At 40.2% G+C, this 26,957-nt stretch overlaps 1 protein-coding gene across 1 annotated transcript in view; it reads right to left on the minus strand.

The window, feature by feature from the left end:
- Positions 1-20,358, minus strand: part of LOC124134688 (CTD small phosphatase-like protein) — a 54,831-nt gene extending 34,473 nt beyond the window's left edge. The window contains exon 1 of the mRNA XM_046499701.2: positions 19,967-20,358. Within this exon, the coding sequence (XP_046355657.1) occupies positions 19,967-20,042 (76 nt within the window). The 5' untranslated portion in view covers positions 20,043-20,358. The remainder of the gene's footprint in view (positions 1-19,966) is intronic.
- Between the last annotated feature and the right edge of the window lie 6,599 nt (positions 20,359-26,957).

A 26,957-nucleotide genomic window follows, 5' to 3' on the forward strand; every position in this document is an offset into this window, starting at 1 on the left:
ATCCACACAGGACATAACATTGTCAAAGTGGCTATAAAAATGAATGCATTACATCGCTGAAATTCAATATTCTTATAACATTGACATTATATTTGCAGTCCTTATCATGATGATCATAACTGAGAGATCACGTTTGGGTTTGATATGGATCAGGGTTAGAAACTAAGTTTTCGTCCACTAGTCCTTATATTGATAACATAGCAAAACCCTTAAAAAGGGCACATTTCTACTAGTCCTTATGATACCTTTACCATTGGGCAGTTTGGCAAGGACTATAGGACTAATGCCAATTTCTAACGCTGTGGATGCTCTTCCAAATTAACTGTATTAATTAATGCTTCATCATTACCATGCATATTTTTTGCAATTTTTGCAATACCTGCTAATCACTGAATTTATTATTCAAAACGATATACCTGCTACAAGATCTGCTGGGACAATGCATGGAACACTGTTTCTTCTCAAAGTTGTGAATATTCACATTATTCATTAACATGATTAATGGATATTAAGTTCCATATTTCATGTAATTATTTACAAGATTTCAGTTAAGTTGGAAGAGGAGATATTTATATTAGCTTAAAAGAGCAATTTGCAACATTAGCAACTAGTGGGAAGCCTGTAGCTAGTAAAATTCTGTTTGGTTTAGTAAGCTCAGTTAAAACTAGTCCATATTATAACACTAAACTAAACTGAAAATTATGCTAGGCGTCATTTACAGGCTAGAAGTCTCAAAAGACTTTGCACTGACAGAAAGAGTAGAGTGAGTGAGTTGGTTTTTATGCTGCTTTTAACAGTATTACAGTTATATCGTGGCCTGTCAGCTTAATGTGAGAGGAAAGCCCAAAGTGATCCAGGTCTCAGACATTTCACACTTCGGAGAAACCCACAAGCACGGGCATGGTGCTGACAAACCTAGAAAGGTAATCAGGGTGAACAGGGATTTGAACCCACAATCATAGGTTACTGGCGTGCAGCCAAAGGGATGCAACTCTGCACAGCAAATAGAAGCGCCTTAGACGACTGGGCCACCTGGGCCCCACAGAGAGTAGAAAATATTTCTGTTATCTTTGAAGTGTAGATGATTATCTGTGTGATATTAACCATTCCTGGGGTTAGAAATTTACAGCCTCTTATCTTTACCCGGGCTAGTGAAATTTTTGAGTTTTGTTCTAACTCTGATTCCATTATCCAGGAGAATGGGGCTGAGAAACCAAGAAAACTAACACAGGCAAATCTGGGGCTCGAAACCAAATGAGCATAGAATAAGGACTCAATTCCACAAACTGCGGGCCCTTGAACGAAGAGGCCTCAACATCCGGACAGACGACACTGCCAGACAATCTCGGGATACATCAATACTCAGGTGTAATGTCACCACATGAGCCTATTACCATTTGCAGCAGCCTAATGAACTTCGCACCAGCAGAAATGAAATCCGATATGAATTATATATGACATATACAATATCAGATGTCTTGACTGCAAGTACTCAGGTGTTCACAAACTAGCTGGATCTAACAAACCCTTCCATAGTGATGAACAAAAGATGACACATTTGTGCTTTGTGACTTTAGTGTTTCGTGCTTAGAATCATTTTAAAAAACATTATCCAGCATCACCAGTGTCCTAACATTTTGTTTTGCTTGTTTTTTAATGCCGCACCCAGCAATACTATAGCTATATGACAGCGGGCTGTAATTAATAGGGTCTGGACCAGACAATCTAGTGACTGACACAATGAGCATTGATCCACGCAATTTGGATACGATGACATGCATCAACCAAGTCAGCGAGCCTGACCACCTGACCCAGTTAGTCACCGCTTACGACAAGCAGGGTTGCTGAAGACCTATTCTCTCCCCAGATCTTCACAGGTCATAGGTCCTTGAAGTGCTTTATTTACATAGTATATGTAGTACTTGAATCTTTTAAACTTTTGCCATTCAGGCGATAAGGACTCCTTGACTTTCATGCTTAATTATTTATCTCCAGTCCAGGAGGCAGCAACCACTGATTGATTGATTGGTGTTTGCAGTATTCTGGCAATACACTCATGTGAAACATGAGTAGCACAATCTTCATTGAAAAACCATATTAAAGATGCATGTTTGGCATAGGCAAATCAACTGCTGGCCCCTTGGAATAAACAGCGTAGAAGCAAGGCGAAATGGGGCTTAACATTACGTTCAAGATTATTGCACTTACATAGCCACATGCATGCATGTGTATGTGTGTGGCTGCTTGTATTAGTCTGGACTAATGCCGATTTCATAGTGCTAGCTCACTGAGATACCATGCTGTAGTTTAACATAAATTCCTCTATTCAGACACAGTATAGTGACTCCGAGCCGAGGGGAAGGCAGGGTAACAACAAGGTGAACTTGTTTTGGAATAAGCGGCCAGGGATCGAACCCACAACCTTCCGCTCTCCGGGCGGACGTTCTACCACTAGACCACAGAGGCGGTCTACAGCATAGGAGGACTGTAGAGGAACTGTAGAGGCAATATGATCTGATCATAACAGACCAAAATATTTTTGGCTAGGACACTGTGGCCAGTGTATTTTATGTTGTTGTTTTTTCAATATAAAATCTGGCATTTGTTAACATCCAATTTCAAACCTTCAAAAGAATTGTTGAGACTTTTCATTAAAGACAACATATTTATCCCTCTATCCATAATATTTTTATCTACCAGATATCTAAAACACGAAACAGACATCAAACATTTGTTGGTGCTTTTGCCCCAGGACTTGCAACTCTTCAAGATCATCATTTTTAACAAATATACAGCCTGTAAATAATAGTCGGCGAGTCATTTGGTTATGATGGCAGACATTAGTGTTATACATTAAGCATGAAAGTGGTACTTGTCATAACCCTAATGTCAACAGTTAAATTTAGAGGTCCCTAGATTCAAATACCACAGTATCAAAGTTCAAGGACCCCCAGGACCCCCCTTCATTTCAAACATTTCAAACACTGCACAAATAGATAGGTCAAACATTGTGTCCAACAAATTCTGATGGATCAAGATTGAACCAAGGATTTTTCAGCTACAATTCTTCAAACATAACAAAATCACTTTCATTTGTGAAATAAGATATTATTAAGCTTCCTTGTATAGAGATGTGGCTCAAAACAATTTAGAGTGTGAACATCAATGACTTTGTGCAACTTCCTTCCTTCCTGTCTACATGCTAGCTCACAGAGGGTGTAGCAAGCTATGGTGACAGTCAGTGTCTGTCTGTCTAGTCAAATGAATCCTGTTTAGAGTTGGTCTTCAGCAACCTATGCTTGTCGTATGATGCGACTAATGGAATATGGTGGTCATGCTCACTGACTTGATTGATGTATGTCATCATATCCCAATTACATAATCAATGCTCATGATGTCAATCATTAGATCGTCTGGTCGGGACTCAAGAATTTACAGGCCACTGTCACACAGCTGGAGCATGGGCGAGGGTGGTGTGAAACAAACAAACAAACAAACAAACAAACAATGAAATCAGTTTGGCACCAAAAGCCAAAGGTTCGCAAACTTCTCTTGGTCCACATAATAATCATTTGATGATTACAGTCATCCAAATTAGGTCCCCAGGATCCATAAAGTTTTCGGGCATGTAGTATTTTAATCAAAAAGTGTTCGAAATTAAGGGGTTACTGCAACTGTATTTGAATCGTTAAATTTTAAACATTGGGTATATGATACGTACCCCTTGGTTTTCAGGTGTAATTTTGAACACTGTGATCAGAGACTAGTGATACACCAAATCTTTCTTTCAAAACATTAAGGTATTGACAAGTGTGGTCCAGTGTCAGTAGAAGACACAGACAAGTGTGGTCCAGTGTGTATTGTAGACTCGGACAAGTGTGGTCCAGTGTGTCTTGTAGACACAGACAAGTGTGGTCCAGTGTGTCTTGTAGACACAGACAAGTGTGGTCCAGCTAGTCTTGTAGATTCAGACAAGTGTGGTCCAGTGTGTATTGTAGACAACGACAAGTGTGGTCCAGTGTGTCTTGTAGACACAGACAAGTGTGGTCCAGTGTGTATTGTAGACACAGACAAGTGTGGTCCAGTGTGTCTAGTTGACTTAGACAAGTGTGGTCCAGTGTGTATTGTAGACAACGACAAGTGTGGTCCAGTGTGTCTTGTAGACACCGACAAGTGTAGTCCAGTGTGTATTGTAGACAACGACAAGTGTGGTCCAGTGTGTCTTGTAGATTCAGACAAGTGTGGTCCAGTGTGTCTTGTAGATTCAGACAAGTGTGGTCCAGTGTGTATTGTAGACAACGACAAGTGTGGTCCAGTGTGTCTTGTAGACACAGACAAGTGTGGTCCAGTGTGTATTGTAGACACAGACAAGTGTGGTCCAGTGTGTCTTGTAGATTCAGACAAGTGTGGTCCAGTGTGTATTGTAGACAACGACAAGTGTGGTCCAGTGTGTCTTGTAGATTCAGACAAGTGTGGTCCAGCTAGTCTTGTAGATTCAGACAAGTGTGGTCCAGTGTGTATTGTAGACAACGACAAGTGTGGTCCAGTGTGTCTTGTAGATTCAGACAAGTGTGGTCCAGTGTGTCTTGTAGATTCAGACAAGTGTGGTCCAGTGTGTCTTGTAGATTCAGATAAGTGTGGTCCAGTGTGTCTTGTAGATTCAGATAAGTGTGGTCCAGTGTGTCTTGTAGATTCAGATAAGTGTGGTCCAGTGTGTCTAGTTGACTTAGACAAGTGTGGTCCAGCTAGTCTTGTAGATTCAGACAAGTGTGGTCCAGTGTGTCTAGTTGACTCAGACAAGTGTGGTCCAGTGTGTCTTGTAGACACAGACAAGTGTGGTCCAGTGTGTCTTGTAGACACAGACAAGTGTGGTCCAGTGTGTATTGTAGACACAGACAAGTGTGGTCCAGTGTGTCTAGTTGACTTAGACAAGTGTGGTCCAGCTAGTCTTGTAGATTCAGACAAGTGTAGTCCAGTGTGTCTAGTCGACTCAGACAAGTGTGGTCCAGTGTGTCTTGTAGATTCAGATAAGTGTGGTCCAGTGTGTCTTGTAGATTCAGATAAGTGTGGTCCAGTGTGTCTTGTAGATTCAGATAAGTGTGGTCCAGTGTGTCTAGTTGACTTAGACAAGTGTGGTCCAGCTAGTCTTGTAGATTCAGACAAGTGTGGTCCAGTGTGTCTAGTTGACTCAGACAAGTGTGGTCCAGTGTGTCTTGTAGACACAGACAAGTGTGGTCCAGTGTGTCTTGTAGACACAGACAAGTGTGGTCCAGTGTGTATTGTAGACACAGACAAGTGTGGTCCAGTGTGTCTTGTAGATTCAGATAAGTGTGGTCCAGTGTGTCTTGTAGATTCAGATAAGTGTGGTCCAGTGTGTCTTGTAGATTCAGATAAGTGTGGTCCAGTGTGTCTAGTTGACTTAGACAAGTGTGGTCCAGCTAGTCTTGTAGATTCAGACAAGTGTGGTCCAGTGTGTCTAGTTGACTCAGACAAGTGTGGTCCAGTGTGTCTTGTAGACACAGACAAGTGTGGTCCAGTGTGTCTTGTAGACACAGACAAGTGTGGTCCAGTGTGTCTTGTAGATTCAGATAAGTGTGGTCCAGTGTGTCTAGTTGACTTAGACAAGTGTGGTCCAGTGTGTCTAGTTGACTTAGACAAGTGTGGTCCAGCTAGTCTTGTAGATTCAGACAAGTGTGGTCCAGTGTGTCTTGTAGACTCGGACAAGTGTGGTCCAGCTAGTCTTGTAGATTCAGACAAGTGTGGTCCAGCTAGTCTTGTAGACACAGACAAGTGTGGTCCAGTGTGTCTAGTTGACTTAGACAAGTGTGGTCCAGCTAGTCTTGTAGATTCAGACAAGTGTGGTCCAGTGTGTCTAGTTGACTCAGACAAGTGTGGTCCAGCTAGTCTTGTAGATTCAGACAAGTGTGGTCCAGTGTGTCTAGTTGACTCAGACAAGTGTGGTCCAGCTAGTCTTGTAGATTCAGACAAGTGTGGTCCAGTGTGTCTAGTTGACTTAGACAAGTGTGGTCCAGTGTGTCTTGTAGATTCAGATAAGTGTGGTCCAGTGTGTCTAGTTGACTTAGACAAGTGTGGTCCAGCTAGTCTTGTAGATTCAGACAAGTGTGGTCCAGTGTGTCTAGTTGACTCAGACAAGTGTGGTCCAGCTAGTCTTGTAGATTCAGACAAGTGTGGTCCAGTGTGTCTAGTTGACTCAGACAAGTGTGGTCCAGCTAGTCTTGTAGATTCAGACAAGTGTGGTCCAGTGTGTCTAGTCGACTCAGACAAGTGTGGTCCAGTGTGTCTAGTTGACTCAGACAAATGTGGTCCAGCTAGTCTTGTAGACTCCGACAAGTGTGGTCCAGTGTGTCTAGTCGACTCCGACAAGTGTGGTCCAGTGTGTCTAGTTGACTTAGACAAGTGTGGTCCAGCTAGTCTTGTAGATTCAGATAAGTGTGGTCCAGTGTGTCTAGTTGACTTAGACAAGTGTGGTCCAGCTAGTCTTGTAGATTCAGACAAGTGTGGTCCAGTGTGTCTAGTTGACTTAGACAAGTGTGGTCCAGCTAGTCTTGTAGATTCAGATAAGTGTGGTCCAGTGTGTCTAGTTGACTTAGACAAGTGTGGTCCAGCTAGTCTTGTAGACTCAGACAAGTGTGGTCCAGCTAGTCTTGTAGACTCGGACAAGTGTGGTCCAGTGTGTCTAGTCGACTCAGACAAGTGTGGTCCAGTGTGTCTAGTTGACTCAGACAAGTGTGGTCCAGCTAGTCTTGTAGACTCGGACAAGTGTGGTCCAGTGTGTCTAGTTGACTTAGACAAGTGTGGTCCAGCTAGTCTTGTAGATTCAGACAAGTGTGGTCCAGCTAGTCTTGTAGACTCGGACAAGTGTGGTCCAGTGTGTCTAGTCGACTCAGACAAGTGTGGTCCAGTGTGTCTAGTTGACTTAGACAAGTGTGGTCCAGCTAGTCTTGTAGACTCAGACAAGTGTGGTCCAGCTAGTCTTGTAGACTCGGATAAGTGTGGTCCAGTGTGTCTAGTTGACTCAGACAAGTGTGGTCCAGCTAGTCTTGTAGACTCCGACAAGTGTGGTCCAGTGTGTCTAGTCGACTCAAGTGTGGTCCAGCTAGTCTTGTAGACTCAGACAAGTGTGGTCCAGTGTGTCTAGTCGACTCAGACAAGTGTGGTCCAGTGTGTCTAGTAGACTCACCCTGAGATTCTAGTTTGCCTGCCAAGGCCACTAAGGAATCCTCAATTAATTCCTGTAGACTGAACTGTATCTAGGAAACTGTACATAAATCCATTGACACTGATCATGCTGACTGCCGTAACAGCACTGACAACCTCTAAATGATGTGACTCAGCCTACAGTATGTTCAACACATACAACGATGTTATCCCTCCATATAACCACTTCTTACAGAAGCTTCTCCTTATTTGGAACAGAAAAAAACCATAAAAGACAGCTGTCAAATCATTGCAGCTTACTTATGAAGAAACCCTTGTGAACGTTCACCACCACACAGCTTGAAGACAAGAGAGATGACACATATATCTGTCCCCCGGCAATACTGACGACACTGTTTAGCATGAAATCTGTCTCATAAATCTCACCAACATCTTGCAAAGCCTCATACTTCTAAAGGAGTTTGTATATAAATGCTCCGAGGTAAAGCATGGCAGTTCAAATCCGAGTAGTTTGAAAATCCTACATCCCATTTGCCATACTTTACCAGGAGTTTACCTAGCTCAATATTTTTGAGTAAAAGGGACTCACATTCATAAATCTGTGAAGGTCCAGGGTATAAACATGAAGGTCCAGGGTATAAACATGAAGGTCCAGGGTATAAACATGAAGGTCATGAAGGTCCAGGGTATAAACATGAAGGTCCAGGGTATAAACATGAAAGTCATGAAGGTCCAGGGTATAAACATGAAGGTCCAGGGTTATAAACATGAAGGTCCAGGGTATAAACATGAAGGTCCAGGGTATAAACATGAAGGTCCAGGCTTATAAACATGAAGGTCCAGGGTATAAACATGAAGGTCCAGGGTATAAACATGAATGTCCAGGGTATAAACATTAAGGTCATGAAGGTCCAGGGTATAAACATGAAGGTCCAGGGTATAAACATGAAGGTCATAAATGTCCGGGGTATAAACATGAAGGTCCAGGGTATAAACATGAAGGTCCAGGGTATAAACATGAAAGTCATGAAGGTCCAGGGTGTAAACATGAAGGTCCAGGGTATAAACATGAAGGTCCAGGGTATAAACATGAAGGTCCAGGGTATAAACATGAAGATCCAGGATATAAACATGAAGGTCATGAAGGTCCAGGGTATAAACATGAAGGTCCAGGGTATAAACATGAAGGTCCAGGGTATAAACATGAAGATCATGAAGGTCCAGGGTATAAACATAAATGTCCAGGGTATAAACATGAAAGTCATGAAGGTCCAGGGTGTAAACATGAAGGTCCAGGGTGTAAACATGAAGGTCCAGGGTATAAACATGAAGGTCATGAAGGTCCAGGGTATAAACATGAAGGTCCAGGGTATAAACATGAAGGTCCAGGGTATAAACATGAAGGTCATGAAGGTCCAGGGTATAAACATGAAGGTCCAGGGTATAAACATGAAGGTCATGAAGGTCCAGGGTATAAACATGAAGGTCCAGGGTATAAACATGAAGGTCCAGGGTATAAACATGAAGGTCCAGGGTATAAACATGAAGGTCATGAAGGTCCAGGGTATAAACATGAAGGTCATGAAGGTCCAGGGTATAAACATGAAGGTCCAGGGTATAAACATGAAGGTCCATGAAGGTCCAGGGTATAAACATGAAGGTCCAGGGTATAAACATGAAGGTCATGAAGGTCCAGGGTATAAACATGAAGGTCCAGGGTATAAACATGAAGGTCCAGGGTATAAACATGAAGGTCCAGGGTATAAACATGAAGGTCACTAAACCTGATTTCGAACAAATAACTGCAACCCTCAGGACCTGCAATGCTAATAATATACCACAACACACACAATTGGAAGGCTGTGCGTTACCACCAATTAACTTTAGTCCTATGAAAAAAGGAGGTGTTCTCTAACTTCTTTTGAGTTGAGTGTCCATTCACAATTTATATGTCACATTGTGTATTGGAGGCAATATATTGCCTCCAGTAAAACCCTGCTTCACCGCGAGAATGGAATAGACTAAGAGTCTGGTGGTCACAAAATGTGACCTGGTAGATAATGTGACATCTTTGTATCCCAGCAGTGTGGATATTTTGTAAAACTATCAATTTTACACGATATTTAGAGGCTGTCATGAACCTATAGTGGTGCCTGCATACATTCACTCACTAACACTACCACTGGTCTGAAGCTTGAGTCAATAAAATGCTGCTTGATCTGGTTAGCTCAGCTAGTAAAAATAACATCAAAAACTATTAGAAAATGAAGCTTGTAGCCAAGTTTGGGGTAGTAGACTCAAACATTTAATATCTCAATACCTCACCCTACACAGCTCCTTTACACGTCTTGACACTGCTGATAGCGCTGATAGAATGGTGAATTGAAAGTTTGCACCAAGCCTATTCTCTAGGAGCTAACGGTGGCTATACAAACACCAGTGAAGAAATTTGGCTCTGTTCCTAGTAAAATAGGTCAGGTAACGGTAGCAACTACTTACTCCTCACCAGACATGACGTCGTCCTGCATGTCAAATACCGCAGACTTTGCCAAAACAGTAATTTCAGACGTTACACTCAAATAGTAACGTTACACGCAAACCCTTGACAACATGCATGCAAGACAGATACAGCTCACAAACAAGTACCAATAACGAATTGCCTACAAAGAAGTTAACAATAAATAAATTCAAAATACACATTTTTCTTCCAATGCTGTAGATACAAATGATATGGTTACTATGGCTACATTAATAAAGAAAATCAAATGTGAATATCAGCTTGGATTGAAAGTCTGACAGGCCACACAGAAACCTCTAAAATGGACCCTTTCCAAGTCTCAAACGAAACAAGTCATATATTTTATCACATACCAGAACACAATAACAGCTATTAAAAAGAACATACAGCAGTAAACATTAGTTCCATATTCCCCTACCAGACAGAATTTGTATGTCATTGTGATACTAAAAGATAATACCCTTCAACGATAAATTTACTGTTTTCAGATACATGTACTTTAGGTGCTTAAATATTGGTATAAACAATGTCTTCTTCATCATGTTTGAAACATAGGAACATTAATTTAATCAAGCTCACACATAACCAAAGCTGAACATTGCTTGTTGTTTGTTTGTTTGTTTGTTTGTTTACCTGTTTTAATGCCACACTCAGCAATATTCAAGCTATATGACAGTGGTCTGTAAATAATCGATTCTGAACCAGACAATCCAGTGATTGACATCATGAGCATTGATCCACGTAATTGGGATACAATGACAAGCATCAAGACATCAACCAAGTCGGCGAGCCTGACCACCCGATCCCATTAGTCACCTCTTATGACAAGCATGAGTTGCTGAAGACCTATTCTACCTCGGATCTTCACGGGCCACAATGCCTGTTGAAAGAGGCGACTAATGGGATCGGGTGGTCAGGCTCACTGACTTGCTTGAAGCATGTCTTTGTATTACAAGTGGGTAGATTAATGCTCATGATATCAATCACTGGATTGTCTAGTCCAGACTCAATCATAAACACGCCACCGTCATACAGCTGGAATATTGCTGAGTGCGGTGTTAAACAACGAACAAAAAAATAAGTAAACAAACAAAACAAAGCTGAACATGCATGTTTACAGCAAAGGTTGAGAAGGTATAGTTCACGAAATCTGAAACCACAACAGTTCCCCATCCATCAGTACAGAGTAGTATCTGTGTTCTACACACACCTGTTCTCCCTCCTTAATGTTATCAGTGTGTCATGGTGTGTGGAAGCTGCAACAATTCTATCCATGTCACTTTTTTCCTTGCTGATATAAATAGTCTATCACTGTAGATTAGATGCATAACACTTTGATATATCATACGATAAGAGGCAGTATGTGACATGAAGCAATACTACAATCAGGCTGGTTACTAGTCCATGGTATATAAAAGTTATCTCCCTTTGATATGAAATCTCCACCTACTGCCTTGTCAGCAAGAAAACAGTCTCAACACCTCTCGCACATATTTTGAAACAAAATGCCTAAGAGCATATAGCTGAGAGTTTACACTGAAATTCCATTGAAACATCCGTTTTCAAGCACTTAAGATGTCAAAACCACATCTTAGTCAGATAATACATCAACATCCTTTAATTTTTTTCAAGATAACATGATACAATTGTCGTCACACAAGTCAAACAAATGATCAACATTTCAACAGAACTTGCCGTTTCTGATCAATTTGTCCATCTGTGTCTCAACTTCTCTCCTTGAACTACTATCAAATTTAACGTTATCTTGTTATCATCAAATGGGATATTTGGGATGACTAAGAAGAACCCATCCTCTGTCTGAGAACTTGCTTCCAGTCCAGATTTTTATTGGCTGTGGTTACCTTTTTATCACAGACGATGAGAATATGGCATCTATCTACAGTGAGTGAGTGAGTTTGGTTTTACGCCGCTTTTAGCAATATTCCAGCAATATCACGGCGGGGGACACCAGAAATGGGCTTCACACATTGTACCCATGTCAGTAACCGAACCCGGGTCTTCGGCGTGACGAGCGAATGCTTTAACCACTAGGCTACCCGACCGCCCCCTATCTACAGAATATCACTGTCATAAAGAACGTAACTGTGAAACTCAGTTCAACAATATGAGCCTCATACTCCTATATCAAAGGGGACTATATGGACAATTTAGTCACCATCCCCCATGTTTGTTTCCCATGGAGATCCTGGGGCAAAATAGGTATCCAGTACCCAGTTCTTATCATAAAAACCAACCTAAAGGTTAAATTTGTAAGTGTGCTTGTGTGTGATTGTTCCCCAATGAGATAGACACCATAGTTCATATCCAAAAAGTTTGCAGCTTATTTCGGACAAGAGGTTACGTAAAAATAACTAGACAGGGACAATAACATCTCAGTCCAGTCTTGGTCTGTCAGACTAACGGACTAGTTGCTTGTCTAACCCTGTGATCATTGCTCATGACATCATCCACTGGTTTTCCTGGACCAACTTCGATTATCATTTGTGATAGGGCTTGAATACTACTTTCTGTTGCACAAAAACAACATTCATTCATAGCAAGGCTCCTTCTGTACTCGAAAAAGGAAATGAAATGGCGAAGTTCAGTGTGGGAGCAGAGTTGAACGGATGCCCTAGTTGTATGGGTAATGGTATGGGGGTGTTAGTACATAACAGGCCACCTGTATAACTGCATAACTGTTTTTCACGGTGAAGCTTCTCTTGCTGTAAAGCTGATCATTCAGGACCTGGGCCCCATTCCTCAAAGCAATCTTAGCACTACGATGATCATAAGCCTATGTTAAAGTATGGGACTTACATATAGATATATATCACCTTAGCGCTAAGATCGCTTTAATGAACGGGGCCCTGGCCACACGGATGCAAGAGTACAGGCAATTTCAGATGTGGCAAACTTCTTGATGAAGAGCTCCAGATAACTTTTTGAGCAATTGAGTTTTTACTCTAGGGTTTCTATTCTAATTGGGTTATTACATTTATCATTGGGTAACCAATATTTTTACACTCATCTAATCATCACTCTATTGGGTATATTAAGATTTTTTTTAATTGAAATAATGTTTTAGATGTACATAACCATGATAACTGTTCTAAATTTATAGGCTTGACTCGGAAAGTAAATAAGCTCGAAATTGTGTTTCAGAAATTGGCTCCTTTGAACGCATGCTGAAAAAGTTTCATAGGGTTTACGTGTGCTGTTTTTATACATTTGAATTTTTCCTTTAATGCATGTGTTTCTGTACGCAAGTTAATTGAAAGTTATGAATATTTTGGGGGGTCTTTTACGCAAATACACTGCTTATCTGTAGCTCTGTAGATGTCTTAAAAAATGAGAATTAAATATGCAGAGTTTGCATGTTGACCATTATGAATATAAAGTATTGAAGATCCTTCACATTTCATTGAAGTCGTAGTTGACATCAACATGATCAAAGTGCAGATATATCTTGATCTGTGGTATACGTGATACACTATTGAAAATTAAGAGTGAGTGAGTTGGTTTTAATGCTGCTTTCAACAGTATTTTAGTTATATCACGGAATGTCAGCTTAACAAGGGAGGAATGACCAAAATGAGGCAAGTCTCTGACATTTGTAACACTTGTTAAACCCATGAGCATGGGTATGGTGCTCACAACCTAGAACATAATCGGGGCGAACTGGAATTTGAAGCCACAATCATAGGTTTCTGGTGTGCCCAAGGGACACAACTCTGCACAGCGACTTGCGACTGTGACACCCATTCCCCATGAAAACTGAGGAAGTCAGGAGTACTGTCATAACTGTTAGGTGACAAAACTGGGCGTGGTGGTGTCACTATATTCAAATTACATAACAATAAACCACAAGAACGTGCCTTAATTCATGACACAGGTGATATTAGTAGCCTAGCTATTCATTGTAATACACTATATGGTCTACCATGAATTTGTCCTTTACAGATTTGTCACATTATTGTAGGATATGGCCAGAGAGCTCCTATCATCTCTGGGTAATTGAACCATACAATACTGTTCATAGTCTGGTCCTTCTGGCGTGATCGCTGTAGTCTTATAATAACCTCTCAGGAACAGACTCATCTGCACGGAACACTGACCCCGGCTCAGTCTGCATATCTAGTTATTAAATTAGCATCAACACCTCTCTCAAGCCTAGCCTGACAGACAGCCCTCTACAGCAACCTTGATTGCACTGGTTTGTGATCAGTGATTAAACGAGGCACTTTCTGGCACTGACTTAACCCTTACACTGCGTGTCACGATGCTCTTCTAATTCATTCAGTAGTCTAAGGGTTAATACGGGAGAACAAATCCCATGTTGGTGACCTGATTCCTGCGTGCCACGCCCCACATTAGAACATGGATCAGGGTGCTGGACTTATCTTGTCCCAAGTCCTTCTCACCATATCTCAATCACATCCAGTCAATCAGGCTTCCCTACTCTACATACACACTGTTCATAACATGCAACCAGATCAGGGATTTGGTCCTATTTAGATAAAATGAAATAAAAAAAGGTCTGAATTCAAAGTACGCCAATTTCACATCTTTGAACTTTGCTAAGTGAGAATATTCTTCAACAAAAGTATGTCTTTTTTCAAAATCTTGTTGGACTGTTTAGTGGGGCTTTTTTTTGTATAAAAATAGGTTTTACGAAATTAGGATCAAAATGTCAGATCGAAAGCATACTTATTACAGTGATGTTCCAATGATCAGTGTTAGGAGGGGGGAGGGAAGGGAGGGGGAGCTTGAGCTCTCCTTAAGCATTTTAATCCACAATAATCTTGGGACCCTTAAACTTTAACTGTTAGCATTAGGGTTAAGAGAGGGTCATCTTGACTTGCATGCTTGATATCGAACATTGAATAATCAATCATAATTCCCACTCCAATGTTTGTTGACATTACCAACAAAAATAATCCCCACTACACAATTGGCTGCAGAAATATTAATTCCACTTGTTTGTGGGTTTAACCATAAACAGTGTTTTATCCTGCACAGATGAAGGCTAACTGACTGGCAGACATCACTCATAAAGCTAGGACAAGCTTCGTCACTGTTTGGATCACACTATACACCCAGAAAACACATTCAAGAATCAGTGAGAGGGTGGGGCAGACCTTAAAACTGTTAACCCCAAACTTCAACCTGTGCTAAACCCCTTATAGTCTTCTCAACAGAAGTGGATTTAAAGGTAATACATGGACTGTATACAAACATACAAATCTCAACATATCTCACTAGCCTTTAAATTAAATTAAAGAATCTTGTATCAGAAAATTGTCTGAGATTTAATGTTCTTTGTTTTAATTGTTGAACGGGAGTCTGTAAATAATCGAGTCTGGACCAGACAATCCAGTGATTGACATCATGAGCATCGATGTATGCAGTTGGAATATGCTGACATACATCAACCAAGTCAGCGAGCCTAAATACATTATCCTGTCAGTCGCCTCATATGACAACCACGGGTTGCTGAAGACCTATTTCAACCCAGATTATTGGGGTTGTTTGTTGTAATCTAACTGTATAAGTAGTTTCAAATGAGATGGTTATGTCACAGTTATGTATGTCATAAACTACATAATATCAAATTAATCTTCACTGGCTCTTAACATGCACAATACCCATATTATTTCTGTAAGTTTCAAACTTTCACACCATCAATGTTAGGGTGTTGCTCCGAATAAATTGGTGTGAAAACCACTAACAGTAAAAACATCAAATATCAAAATTAACATTATCACATAATCTAATTTCAGTGTGACTGGCTCCTACCTCATCATTTCCTGCTGCCGTCAATCATGTAACATAAAGCCTGCTCCTAAAATAAATAACTTATCAGGGAATTTAAATTAGCACCCCACCAGCAAATTTCCACATCCAATCTTAAGTGGCACCTCCGGTGATACATGATGATACAACTGAGTTTATTGAACGAAATCTGCATTTTAATTACATAACTGATCTCCTGATGGCAAATTGTTAATACCAAACGCATTCTTACTCATCTGAGCAAGTAGGCACCTATCTCATTAGTGAAAATATTTAAATGAGCAGATTAACATGAATTGTAAATGGCAACACTTATTTATCTTTCAAGGCCACCGACACGTTTAAATCACAACACTCTTTTAGTGAGCAAGTGTCAAGGTATTTCTTTTGGTAATTGTGTCACCTACCGCAAATACCCCCTGAGCTCTAGATGACCTATTAATCAAAAAATGCAGTGTTAGAAGGTAATATTTGGGATCTTCATAGTATTTTAATCTACAGACCCCTTACATCTTTAGTTTCGACAAGGTCCCCTTGACTTTCATGCTTTATGTGAACACTGATATGGGCACATCAAATTTATTCGCAAAACATATGTCAGCATTTATTCATATATTTGGTAGTTAAATCATGAAAATAATGACCTGTTCCGTTCTAAACATTTGCGTGAAGGTGGAAAAAAACATTTTATGACGCTTGTCAGACCCATTTTAATGTTTGCAATATTTTTTATCCTGTCAAATAAACATTTCAGGTAATGTGTTCCCATTTTCCCTGACTACTCTCTTCCGGTTTGCTTATTTCCTTATCCAAATGCAGAGTCCCTTGAGAATATGTCTGCGAAGTGTGAACCTAGTAATGAAATGGTCTTACATTTCTCACCTACGTTTGTAACACTGCAGTGTCGCACCTCCTTTCTGACCAACACAATGCACACCTACTTCCAACTGTATAGAGTGCCTTGCAAGGCAACAGCCAAACCAAAGACTTGTATAGAACAGATCCTTTATGTCGAACAACTGACACAGGCATTGAAAGAGACATGAATGTTTCCAACTATGAAATGTTTTTTTCATTAGGAGAAGGGTATTCAAGATCCTATCCAAAGCTATTCAGTTGACTTTCTATTCAAATGAAAAATTTGGTCTTTAATAATAGAAGGACTGTAATGAAAACGAAATATGATAATGAATAGAATACTTCTATATTTTATTATAAAAGTCTTAATTATTTATTTCAGTGTCTATTTAACATGAAGTTGATGAATAAAAGAATGTGCCACTCTGTAATTTGATTCTATCAAGAGGCTGTTTCGAGATGCTTGATAAACTCATAATGGGCACCAGTACTGCCCTATCCAGGCATTTCCCAGTATAAACAAAGAAGATGTCATCATACTATTGTTTCTCAAGAATTCCATAAGTCCTCTAGAGTAGTCTTAAGGTTAACATGGTTAAAGCTTTTGCTTGTCCCACTTAAGATACGTAAGTCCTGTGTTCAATGCCCCACATAGATCTGTTCAATGTGTTTAGCCCATGTTAGCTATCTCCTGACTATCTCAAATTAGTACTGATTGGTATCTGCTGTATTCAGCTATTCTGCGGCCTCGGATTATTTGGCAGAATTGTGTAATTTTTGGCAACAGAACTAGTTAAGTACACCAGAATTATTTACCATGTCGGTCCTCAATATGTAAAAGTTGGATAATCCTACAGATATAAACGTTCAACATGTGAAAAAAATGACTCAAAGTAAGCATGGTAAGAGATTACAGGAGTACCAACAATTGTTTAATTTGTGGCCGCAGAATTAAGCAGGGACTGACTGATCATTATGGCTGAGATTATCCACTTTGTTGAGATATGATACATATCTAAGTAGTAATGTAGTGACACCATGCATTAAAACTCAACTATGTTATAATACTCGTATCACACAGCTGTATTGTATTTCATCAGCAAAGAGGAAGAGGAGACACACAACAAAGCATATATTGTAAACTTAGACAAGTAAACCAAGAACGACTTGAACATGTTGAGAGCTCTTGTCCATGCCTTCAGAAAATGGTAATTTCCCCTTCACTTTCATATCATATGATCTGTCCTTACACCATGTATACTTATCATATAAGAAAAGCAAGATATCATGAATATTTGGGGGGATATTTTTTTCTGTCAAGTCGAAGCACACAATTTCATGAAAATACCCCCAAAATAATCATGATCACTAACTTTTTTGGTTCACTAGATGTACAGCAGTTTTAGAAATTAAGCATGAAAGTCAAGGAGGTCCCTTATTGTAACCCTAATCATTAGAAGGCGAAAACTAGGACTCCAGGACACTGTATAGATATACATGTATGAAATATATTGATACAGTGCCTCACACTATTTAACTTCTATCTAACTTCTACCGTGACACAAAGTATCACCACACACCGATACTTTGGTAAAACCTGATACTTTGGTTAGCCATTAGCTTGCTGATAAGCATGATAGGTTTACAATATCAAGTTCAATTTTCAAGCTTTCCTGCTCCCATCTTCTATTGGTGTTAACATACTTAATAACAACACCCACATGTGATAACAAAACCAAATATAAGGTGATAGATGAAGAAGATAAGCGGCCATTACATCCCATGTGATATCAAAAATAAAGGATGCCATGGATGTTCAGTCTCTTTTGAAAGTTTCCACTAACAACAGTAACATAACCATGAGAATAAGGAAATACATTACTACATCAAACTCATATTTCCAGCAAACATCACATCATTTCATAAAATGTAGCAGGAAAACATATATACATACATGATATAGGCAGAGAAATGTCTTCACAACATGCTTAAAAATAATAAACAAAAGGGAGATGGTTTCTCACGACTGCATAAGACTTTCTCAACAGTTGGGATAAGAATGGATATTTTCCAAAAAGTTTGACTTTCCATAAGCAGATAAACTGTTAAAATAGGCTATAAACTGTTATTAACACGTCTTTTTTGCCATCGTCTTTCATACCCATGGAGATCCGGATTAGAATAGGTCTTCAGGAACCGAAGCTTGCCTCAAATAGCGAATGTGCCTGTCAAAACAGGCGACTAATGGGATCTGGTGGTCAGGCACACTGACTTGGTTGATGCATGTCATCGTGTCCCAATTGCGAAGATCGATGCACATGATGTCTATCACTGGACTGTCCGGTCCAGACTTAATTATGTACAGACCGCCATCTGAAAGCTGGATATTGCTGAGTGTGGCGTTAAACAAAAAAACAAAGAAACTGCCTTTGATTTCATTGGAAATCATTTTGGATTCCACTTTGTCCGTATCTCTGACCTTGAGCATCAGTGATAACGACTGATTTGCATAATGACTGAATATCTTGGTTAACTATGCTAACAGAAACACAGACAGTTAGGTAAACAAATCATCTCAAATGAAAGTAGGCCCTATTTCAGAGTGATATAAAGAAATCTGTATTATGGAAACATGAATTTTGTTTCAAGAACATGATGAATATTGAGGTTGTCACTTGACATGTTAAACATCATATAAGCTAACACCTACTAGTACTTCTTCCTCAGCTTTGCCATGTTAGTAAACCATGTTTTGCAACAGTATTTCCCCATCCTTCACGATACAAAGAAAAATAGGCCAATATATATATACAGACTCACAATAAAACATGACAAATGCTAAGGAATTCATTATTACCCAGTACTTCTAAATATAAAGATCACCTCAAAACATAATCTAAGAGTCTCTTTAATAAAAATAAAATCTGTCACAAATAAACCGTCTGTTGGGAACCACATAGATAAAGGGACATAATTCATCTGTCAAAACATTTTCAAATCCAGCCTTGGAAACCATTTGTTGCATAAAGAAAATACATTCTACGATATAAATATTCGATATATTATGTTTCTTATCAATTCCAGTGTTTGTAAACAAGTAAATCCCTCAGACAGGAGGACAGAAATAAATGTCTTGTGGGTTCACATGGTTGAAATTGACCTCACATTGGGTGCACTTATTTCGGCCTTGTCCTCTCGACCATATTGTTTACATTGAACAGATTCACTAGTTTCAAGCATGTTTCACAATAGTTGGGGCTTTAGACACACGAAATCAACATCGCTGCACTATTCATCCCTGTAAATATGTGTATTTTTGACGAATCTGACAGTATATAGGGATTAGTAACATTGAACATGTCAGACCAGACGAGTGAACTCGTTGTCAAAACACACGAGGGGGGAGGGTGTCGATAGCGCAATCCGGGTTGCATGCTCTCTCATTTTGTAATGCATAAGATATTTTAATCTACATAGAACCACACGGCACCCTCGACAACATTTAAGCGGGTCAGAATCTCTCACAAAATAGCAACATATAACTGCAGGTGTAGCATACCGACAGTTCAGACGCCATTTTCTGGCGACCACTTGCAACGTTCTTTGGATAGGGCTCACCTTTCTCCGATGCGGGAAATGTGTTGAGTAGTTCGTCTTCACGGCTAACTTGGGTAATGATGGACGTGTTGTCCATTTAGAAGATATGTGCTACCTCCGGTGGGCGACGTTGTGGCTTAAATGGTGTTAAAATACTTCAAAAACTTCCTATTGGAAAACATTGGTTATGGCTTCCAAAGTAAATATCATGGCTCCCGATATTGTATACTCATGAATATTAATGAACCTCATGAATATTACTACACTGCCTTCTTTCCCTTTTTTTCTCCTCTGCTACGTATCGGATGTAATGAAGAATAATTCCTAGACGTTGTGGAAAGGCACAGTTAAATGGAGATTGTGATTTATTATCACGACTTTGTAAAGAGTTTGTTTACGATATAAGGAGTATTCGCGGGAAAAAGCAAATGACAGTGACCGCCATAAGGGCAGAAATATTTCAACCAATCAGAAATCAGGTCGAAAGGTCATACCCTATTCCGATGGATCCGGCGGAATTTCAGCTACCTGAGTTGTGAAAGACAATTGTTACGTTTTCTATTGACCTACATAATTCTAAATATAACAATACACTTCACCCACTCAGTTTTATTTGAAATCTTTCTATTTAATGTACGTTATTAACAAAAATTAAATTATTTTTTATTTTTCCAAAATTGTTTAATCGGAAAAGGAACATTTCAATAATATTATCCCCCCTCAAAAAGTTGGCAAACTTTTTTTTATTATAACGCCAGATTTCGTGGAAACAAACTTTTGCTACATTGTTCGGTGCATTATAAATCAAATCAAGTGAGGGTAACAACAGCTCTCACTTTCTTTAGAATCACTGACAACGAGTAACAAATGATATAACATTCTAAAACGTCAATGTTAAGTGTCGCCTGCTAATCTTTATGACGAGTGGTCAAAGGCCAACTGTCGATTGAACCTGTCGGGCAAGAAGTGATGTTTTCATCCCTCGAGCTACACAGAATAACTAGGTCAGTACAGATTGAGTACCTATCACGTGACATCTCAACTATGTAGGACATAACCTTATGTACAATGCATCTAGATACAAGAGCAAGCGCAACGTCGCGACGATCACATACACCGGCTCAGTGAGAAGTTATAATTAAAACCACTGGATAGTTGATATAGCTTTAAGTGGAGAGGGTATCGACATATAGAGTTTGGTTGGTTGGTTTGTTGTTCAACGCCGCACTCAGCAATATTCCAGCTACATATGACGGCGGTCTGTAAATAATCGAGTCTGGACCAGACAATCCAGTGATTCATATTATGAGCATCGATCCACGCAATTGGAATACGATGACATGCATCAACCTGACCACCCGATCCCGTTAGTCGCCTCTTACGACAAGCATAGTCGCATTTTACGGCAAGCATGGGTTGCTGAAGACCTATTCTACCCCGGATTTCCACGGGTTTCGACATATAGAGAGATATATAGAGTCAATTGTGCACTTTATGATAAAAGCATGAAACTGGGCATAGGTTTAAGTAATGTCATTCCAAATATTTTCACGGAACGACTGCATTAAATTTTAATGTCGTTAGCCTATTGGTTTTGACAGATATTGTATTAATATACGTACACGTCTTTCAAAATCAGGAGAAAACCAGAAAATATATACACGATACCGAGTCTATTTCTATCAAGAGAGCATCCATGGGCGGATACAGAGAGGGGGGGGGGGGGGGGGGGGTCCCCCCCCCTAAATTACCACCAAAGACAATAAATAGATCTTAATTGTGCACCCCCCCTTTTAAAAAAAGCTGTATCTGCCCATGGCATCCATTTGATTTGTAGGGCTTGGAGAGGGGGAGGGAGGTGGGGGTGGGGTTGGGTTGGGTGGGGTGGTGCGGTCAGTAAGCCCAGTGGTTCAAGCGTTCGCTCATCCCGCCGAAGACCCGATACGTTTTGATATCGTTTGTAATTGTTTGGCTTTTGTCAGATTATATATACTAGGATAGACAGACGGACAGACAGACAGTTTATTCAGTATTTTAGGCACCAAGGCCCACAGTACAATGCAGATTGCATATTAACATTGTCACGTGATGTACATGATCAGATTTTAAATCAAGTTACACATTCCTCATTTTAAAGACATGTTTTAAGAATACAGAAACAGCATGGATCATATCAGGATTTTCAGAGTTTAGCAGATTTATCATTAAGTGACGGTCTTTAAAAGTACCTTGCAACATGGGGAGAAATTTATACCTTAAATGGCAATACGTTTCACATGTAAGTAAGACATGGTATTCATCCTCTACTTCTCCGGATGAACAGTTTGTACAAATAGAGTTAATAATATCACCGTTTTTTTACCTGCGACATATATTTACATTAAAATTATGCAATGAAATTCTATGTTTACAATAAGCTCTGATTAAACTTTTATCATTTAAACAAGTTAAATATCTTTCAGTTTCACTAGGATAGTGCCCCCTGCAATACGGGTTAGAAGGGGTCCCCTGTAACACATATATATATTGGGGTCAGGGTTAGGGCATATCCCCTGTAACACACATATATATATGGGGGTCAGGGTTAGGGCATGTCCCCTGTAACACACATATATATCTGGGGGTCAGGGTTAGGGCATGTCCCCTGTAACACACATATACATCTGGGGGTCAGGGTTAGGTCATGACCCCTGTGACACACATATATATCTGGGGGTCAGGGTTAGGACATGCCCCCTGTTACACACATATATATCTGTGGGTCAGGTTTAGGTCATGTCCCCTGTAACACACATATATATCTGGGAGTCAGTGTTAGGTCATGTCCCCTGTAACACACCTTTATATCTGGGGGTCAGGGTTAGGGCATGTCCCCTGTAACACACATATATATATAGGGGTCAGGGTTGGGGCATGTCCCCTGTAACACACATTTATATCTGGAGGTCAGGGTTAGGTCATGTCTCCTGTAACACACATATATATCTGGGGGTCAGGGTTAGGGCATGTCCCCTGTAACACACATATATATCTGGAGGTCAGGGTTAGGTCATGTCCCCTGTAACACACATATATATCTGGGGGTCAGGGTTAGGGCATGTCCCCTGTAACACACATATATATCTTGGAGTCAGGGTTAGGGCATATCCCGGTTTGAGAAGGTACTTAAACAAGATAATTCTATTTTCTTACGTCACGATGGCATTCACTTAAAGGTAGATATGTTTTCTGACTCATAATCTTATCTGGGATTTATCGATACTTCGATATTGAATAAAATGTAGAGCCGCACGATATTGGTAATACCATTAAAACAGAGGAAACAGCATGCCGGTTATGGGCCATTTAGTCTAGACTAGCCCAGCATGTGTAGTTTTTTTACAGTACCGACCATATATCTTACGTGTTTAGATCTTTCATGGTGTTTCAGCATGCATTTATTTTGCGCTCGATATCAACAAAGTCCTCGGTATTCCCCGGTTTTACGGCCTGTCTGTTCCACGGCATTATAAGACGGAGCATTTGACGCTGATGACTCGGAAGACGATCCCAAATGAGTTCCTTCATACAGACAAGTGTAATACATTTCCCAGGGGTTAGCTATTCTATGATATTACACATAGGGTTAGAAATAACCGAGTTCATAAACATTCGTATGTGCACTAGTTCAAATATTACTTCACAGGTACCAGTGTATTGGTAACGTCATCCGGACGGCATTATTGGCGTCATTCGAATAGTATTGTGACGTAAGGTTTGAATGACGTCAAACTAGAAACGACGTCATAACTGAGGATTGTTGACGTCATTCGACAATATCTTTTTTCAAGACGGCGATCGTGATCATTGTATTTTTCTAAATAGGGCCCAAAATGATTAAGAAATAATGGGTAAAGAAATTATTACACTCGCGTGTGTTTAAAACTGATTTTACGAAACTCATGTAAGAATTCATGTATTACCATCGCCCTCACGGAAATACAAGAATTCTGACTCTCGTTTCGTAAAATCAATATGACACATGCGAGTGTAATAATTTCCCTCTATCTCTCTCCCTTTGATGTGGGAGGAAAGCCCGCAGTGATGCAGGCCTCAGACGATTAAAACCTTGGCGAAACCCACTAGAACGGGTACGGCGCAGACAACTCCACACCGCGAATTATCATCAAATCATACCAGAAATCACACATTTTGAAGTCGTGTGTTCTGATATCGATTAATCTAATTAATATCAGGTACAGTAAAGCATTTACGGGTGATATTACGGTTCGATCGTACACCAATACAACCAGCCAGGAAGTAACTACAGACCTGACCTTGAAAAGCGAACCTCGTTCCACAAAGCGACCTCAACGCAACCGCTACAGAGCGCAATGTTAAAAGACAGACATTGAGTTCATCGAAAACCTCCTTGTGCCCACAGAAGGTTCACGGCCTACTGACACAAATCAATCTTATAGCGCTTACTCCTATAGAGTAATATACACGTACTATAGAGCTAGCATATGTGTTAATGTTAGCCCAGGCCACCCCTTGAGCTGCCTCTGTACAAGAGCTTATATTGTTCCACAGACTAATTCTTCACCGGAGTCCCATGAGATACCAGCGCGGTTTCAGCTCAACACCAATCAAGGGAGATAATCCACATCGCCAACAATACATCACTACCAACAAGCTCTTTGCGATTGATTTAACCCATACATATTTCTCGAAGTAACATTTTTCGCCGTGACACAAAACCAAACCACCAAGGGAATAAAACTGATAAATTGCTGAGGCAAATCCCAGGATAATATTTCATCCATTTGTCCCCAGGGATAGGCATTTGTAGGGGTGTTTTATGGCCTTGCTCCATGGGTGTATGGTAATTCTATCCTTATACAAGGCGATTCTAGAAAAAGCGGACAGTACATCAAAGGACGCCAGTCTCTTATAGGGAAAACTTGATCTTATTGTTTATACAATCTAGAACTTATTATTTAAACAAATAATTATTGCCTTAGAGACGTGTGCAAGTCTAGGTGTTTTATTCAAGGACGGGATATTTGTGTCAGACATGCCCCTGAGCTAATTATAGAATGACTCCCGTTACTTATTGACTCTGTAGAAGAAAATATGGTTTTACGCCGCGTTTCTCATGATGCCTGATGTCAATACTGATTTTCAGTGGCCCATTCATATAATTTACACAACTATGTTCCTCTTTACGCCAAATAGGATCTGTCTCGGCGGAAAATCAAGACTATTTTTCTCTTGCTTTTACATTTCATTATAACACCATAGCCAGTTGGCATTATACATGTGGTAAAATTGAGAATCGAACCTGAGTCTTCGTCTTGAGCCAACACTCTAACGTTAGACTACCACTCTGTATAAAGCATGCACCCTAACATGGATGACTATGCCGAATACACCTGATGCAGGACGATGTAACGGTACATCCATGCTCCCTGGTGTGGGGAAAGAGGACACAACACTCAAGGCGTATTTAGAAATGGAGAGAGCGTGAAGACAATATGTGGAAGGAAGACAACTGCAATTGTATGACAGTCTATATGGTAATACTAGTCCCAAATACACACTAGCTGTGTAATACCCATCCCAAGCACACTATAGCTGTGTAATACCCATCCCAAGCACACTATACCTGTGTAATACCACATCCAGGTACACTATAGCTGTGTAATACCGGTCCCCAGTACACTATAGCTGTGTAATACCACACCCCAGTACACTTTAGCTGTGTAATACCACATCCCAGTACACTTTAGCTGTGTAATGCTACACCCAGTACACTATAGCTGTGTAATACCACATCCCAGTACACTTTAGCTGTGTAATACCACACCCCAGTACACTTTAGCTGTGTAATGCTACACCCAGTACACTATAGCTGTGTAATACCACACCCCAGTACACTATAGCTGTGTAATACCACATCCCAGTACACTATAGCTGTGTAATACCACACCCAGTACACTATAGCTGTGTAATACCACACCCCAGTACACTATAGCTGTGAAATACCACACCCAGTACACTATAGCTGTGTAATACCACACCCCAGTACACTATAGCTGTGTCATACCACACCCCAGTACACTATAGCTGTGTAATACCACAACCCAGTACATTATAGCTGTGTAATACCACACCCAGTACATTATAGCTGTGTCATACCACACCCAGTACACTATAGCTGTGTAATACCACACCCCAGTACATTATAGCTGTGTCATACCACACCCCAGTACACTATAGCTGTGTAATACCACACCCAGTACACTATAGCTGTGTCATACCACACCCCAGTACATTATAGCTGTGAAATACCACACCCAGTACACTATAGCTGTGTAATACCACACCCCAGTACACTATAGCTGTGTAATACCTCACCCCAGTACACTTTAGCTGTGTAATACCACACCCTATACACTATAGCTGTGTAATACCACACCCCAGTACACTATTGTGTGTGTAATACCACATCCCAGTACACTATAGCTGTGTAATACCTCACCCCAGTACACTTTAGCTGTGTAATACCACACCCAATACACTATAGCTGTGTAATACCACACCCCAGTACACTATAGCTGCGTAATACCGGTCCCCAGTACACTATAGCTGTGTAATACCTCACCCCAGTACACTATAGCTGTGTAATACCACACCCCAGTACACTATAACTGTTTAATACCACACTCCAGTACACTATAGCTGTGTAATAACTCACCCCAGTACACTATAGGTGTGTAATACCACACCCGAGTACACTATAGCTGTGTAATACCACACCCTAGTACACTATAGCCGTGTAATACCTCACCCCAGTACACTATAGCTGTGTAATACCTCACTCCAGTACACTATAGCTGTGTAATACCACACCCCAGTACACTATAGCTGTGTAATACCACAACCCAGTACACTATAGCTGTGTAAAACCTCACCCCAGTGCACTATAGCTGTGTAACACTGTTCACATTAACATTAAATCTGTGTGGTA

This window comes from Haliotis rufescens, unplaced genomic scaffold (assembly GCF_023055435.1).
Source record: "Haliotis rufescens isolate VD_foot unplaced genomic scaffold, xgHalRufe1.0.p SCAF_4, whole genome shotgun sequence".
NCBI lineage: Eukaryota > Metazoa > Mollusca > Gastropoda > Lepetellida > Haliotidae > Haliotis > Haliotis rufescens.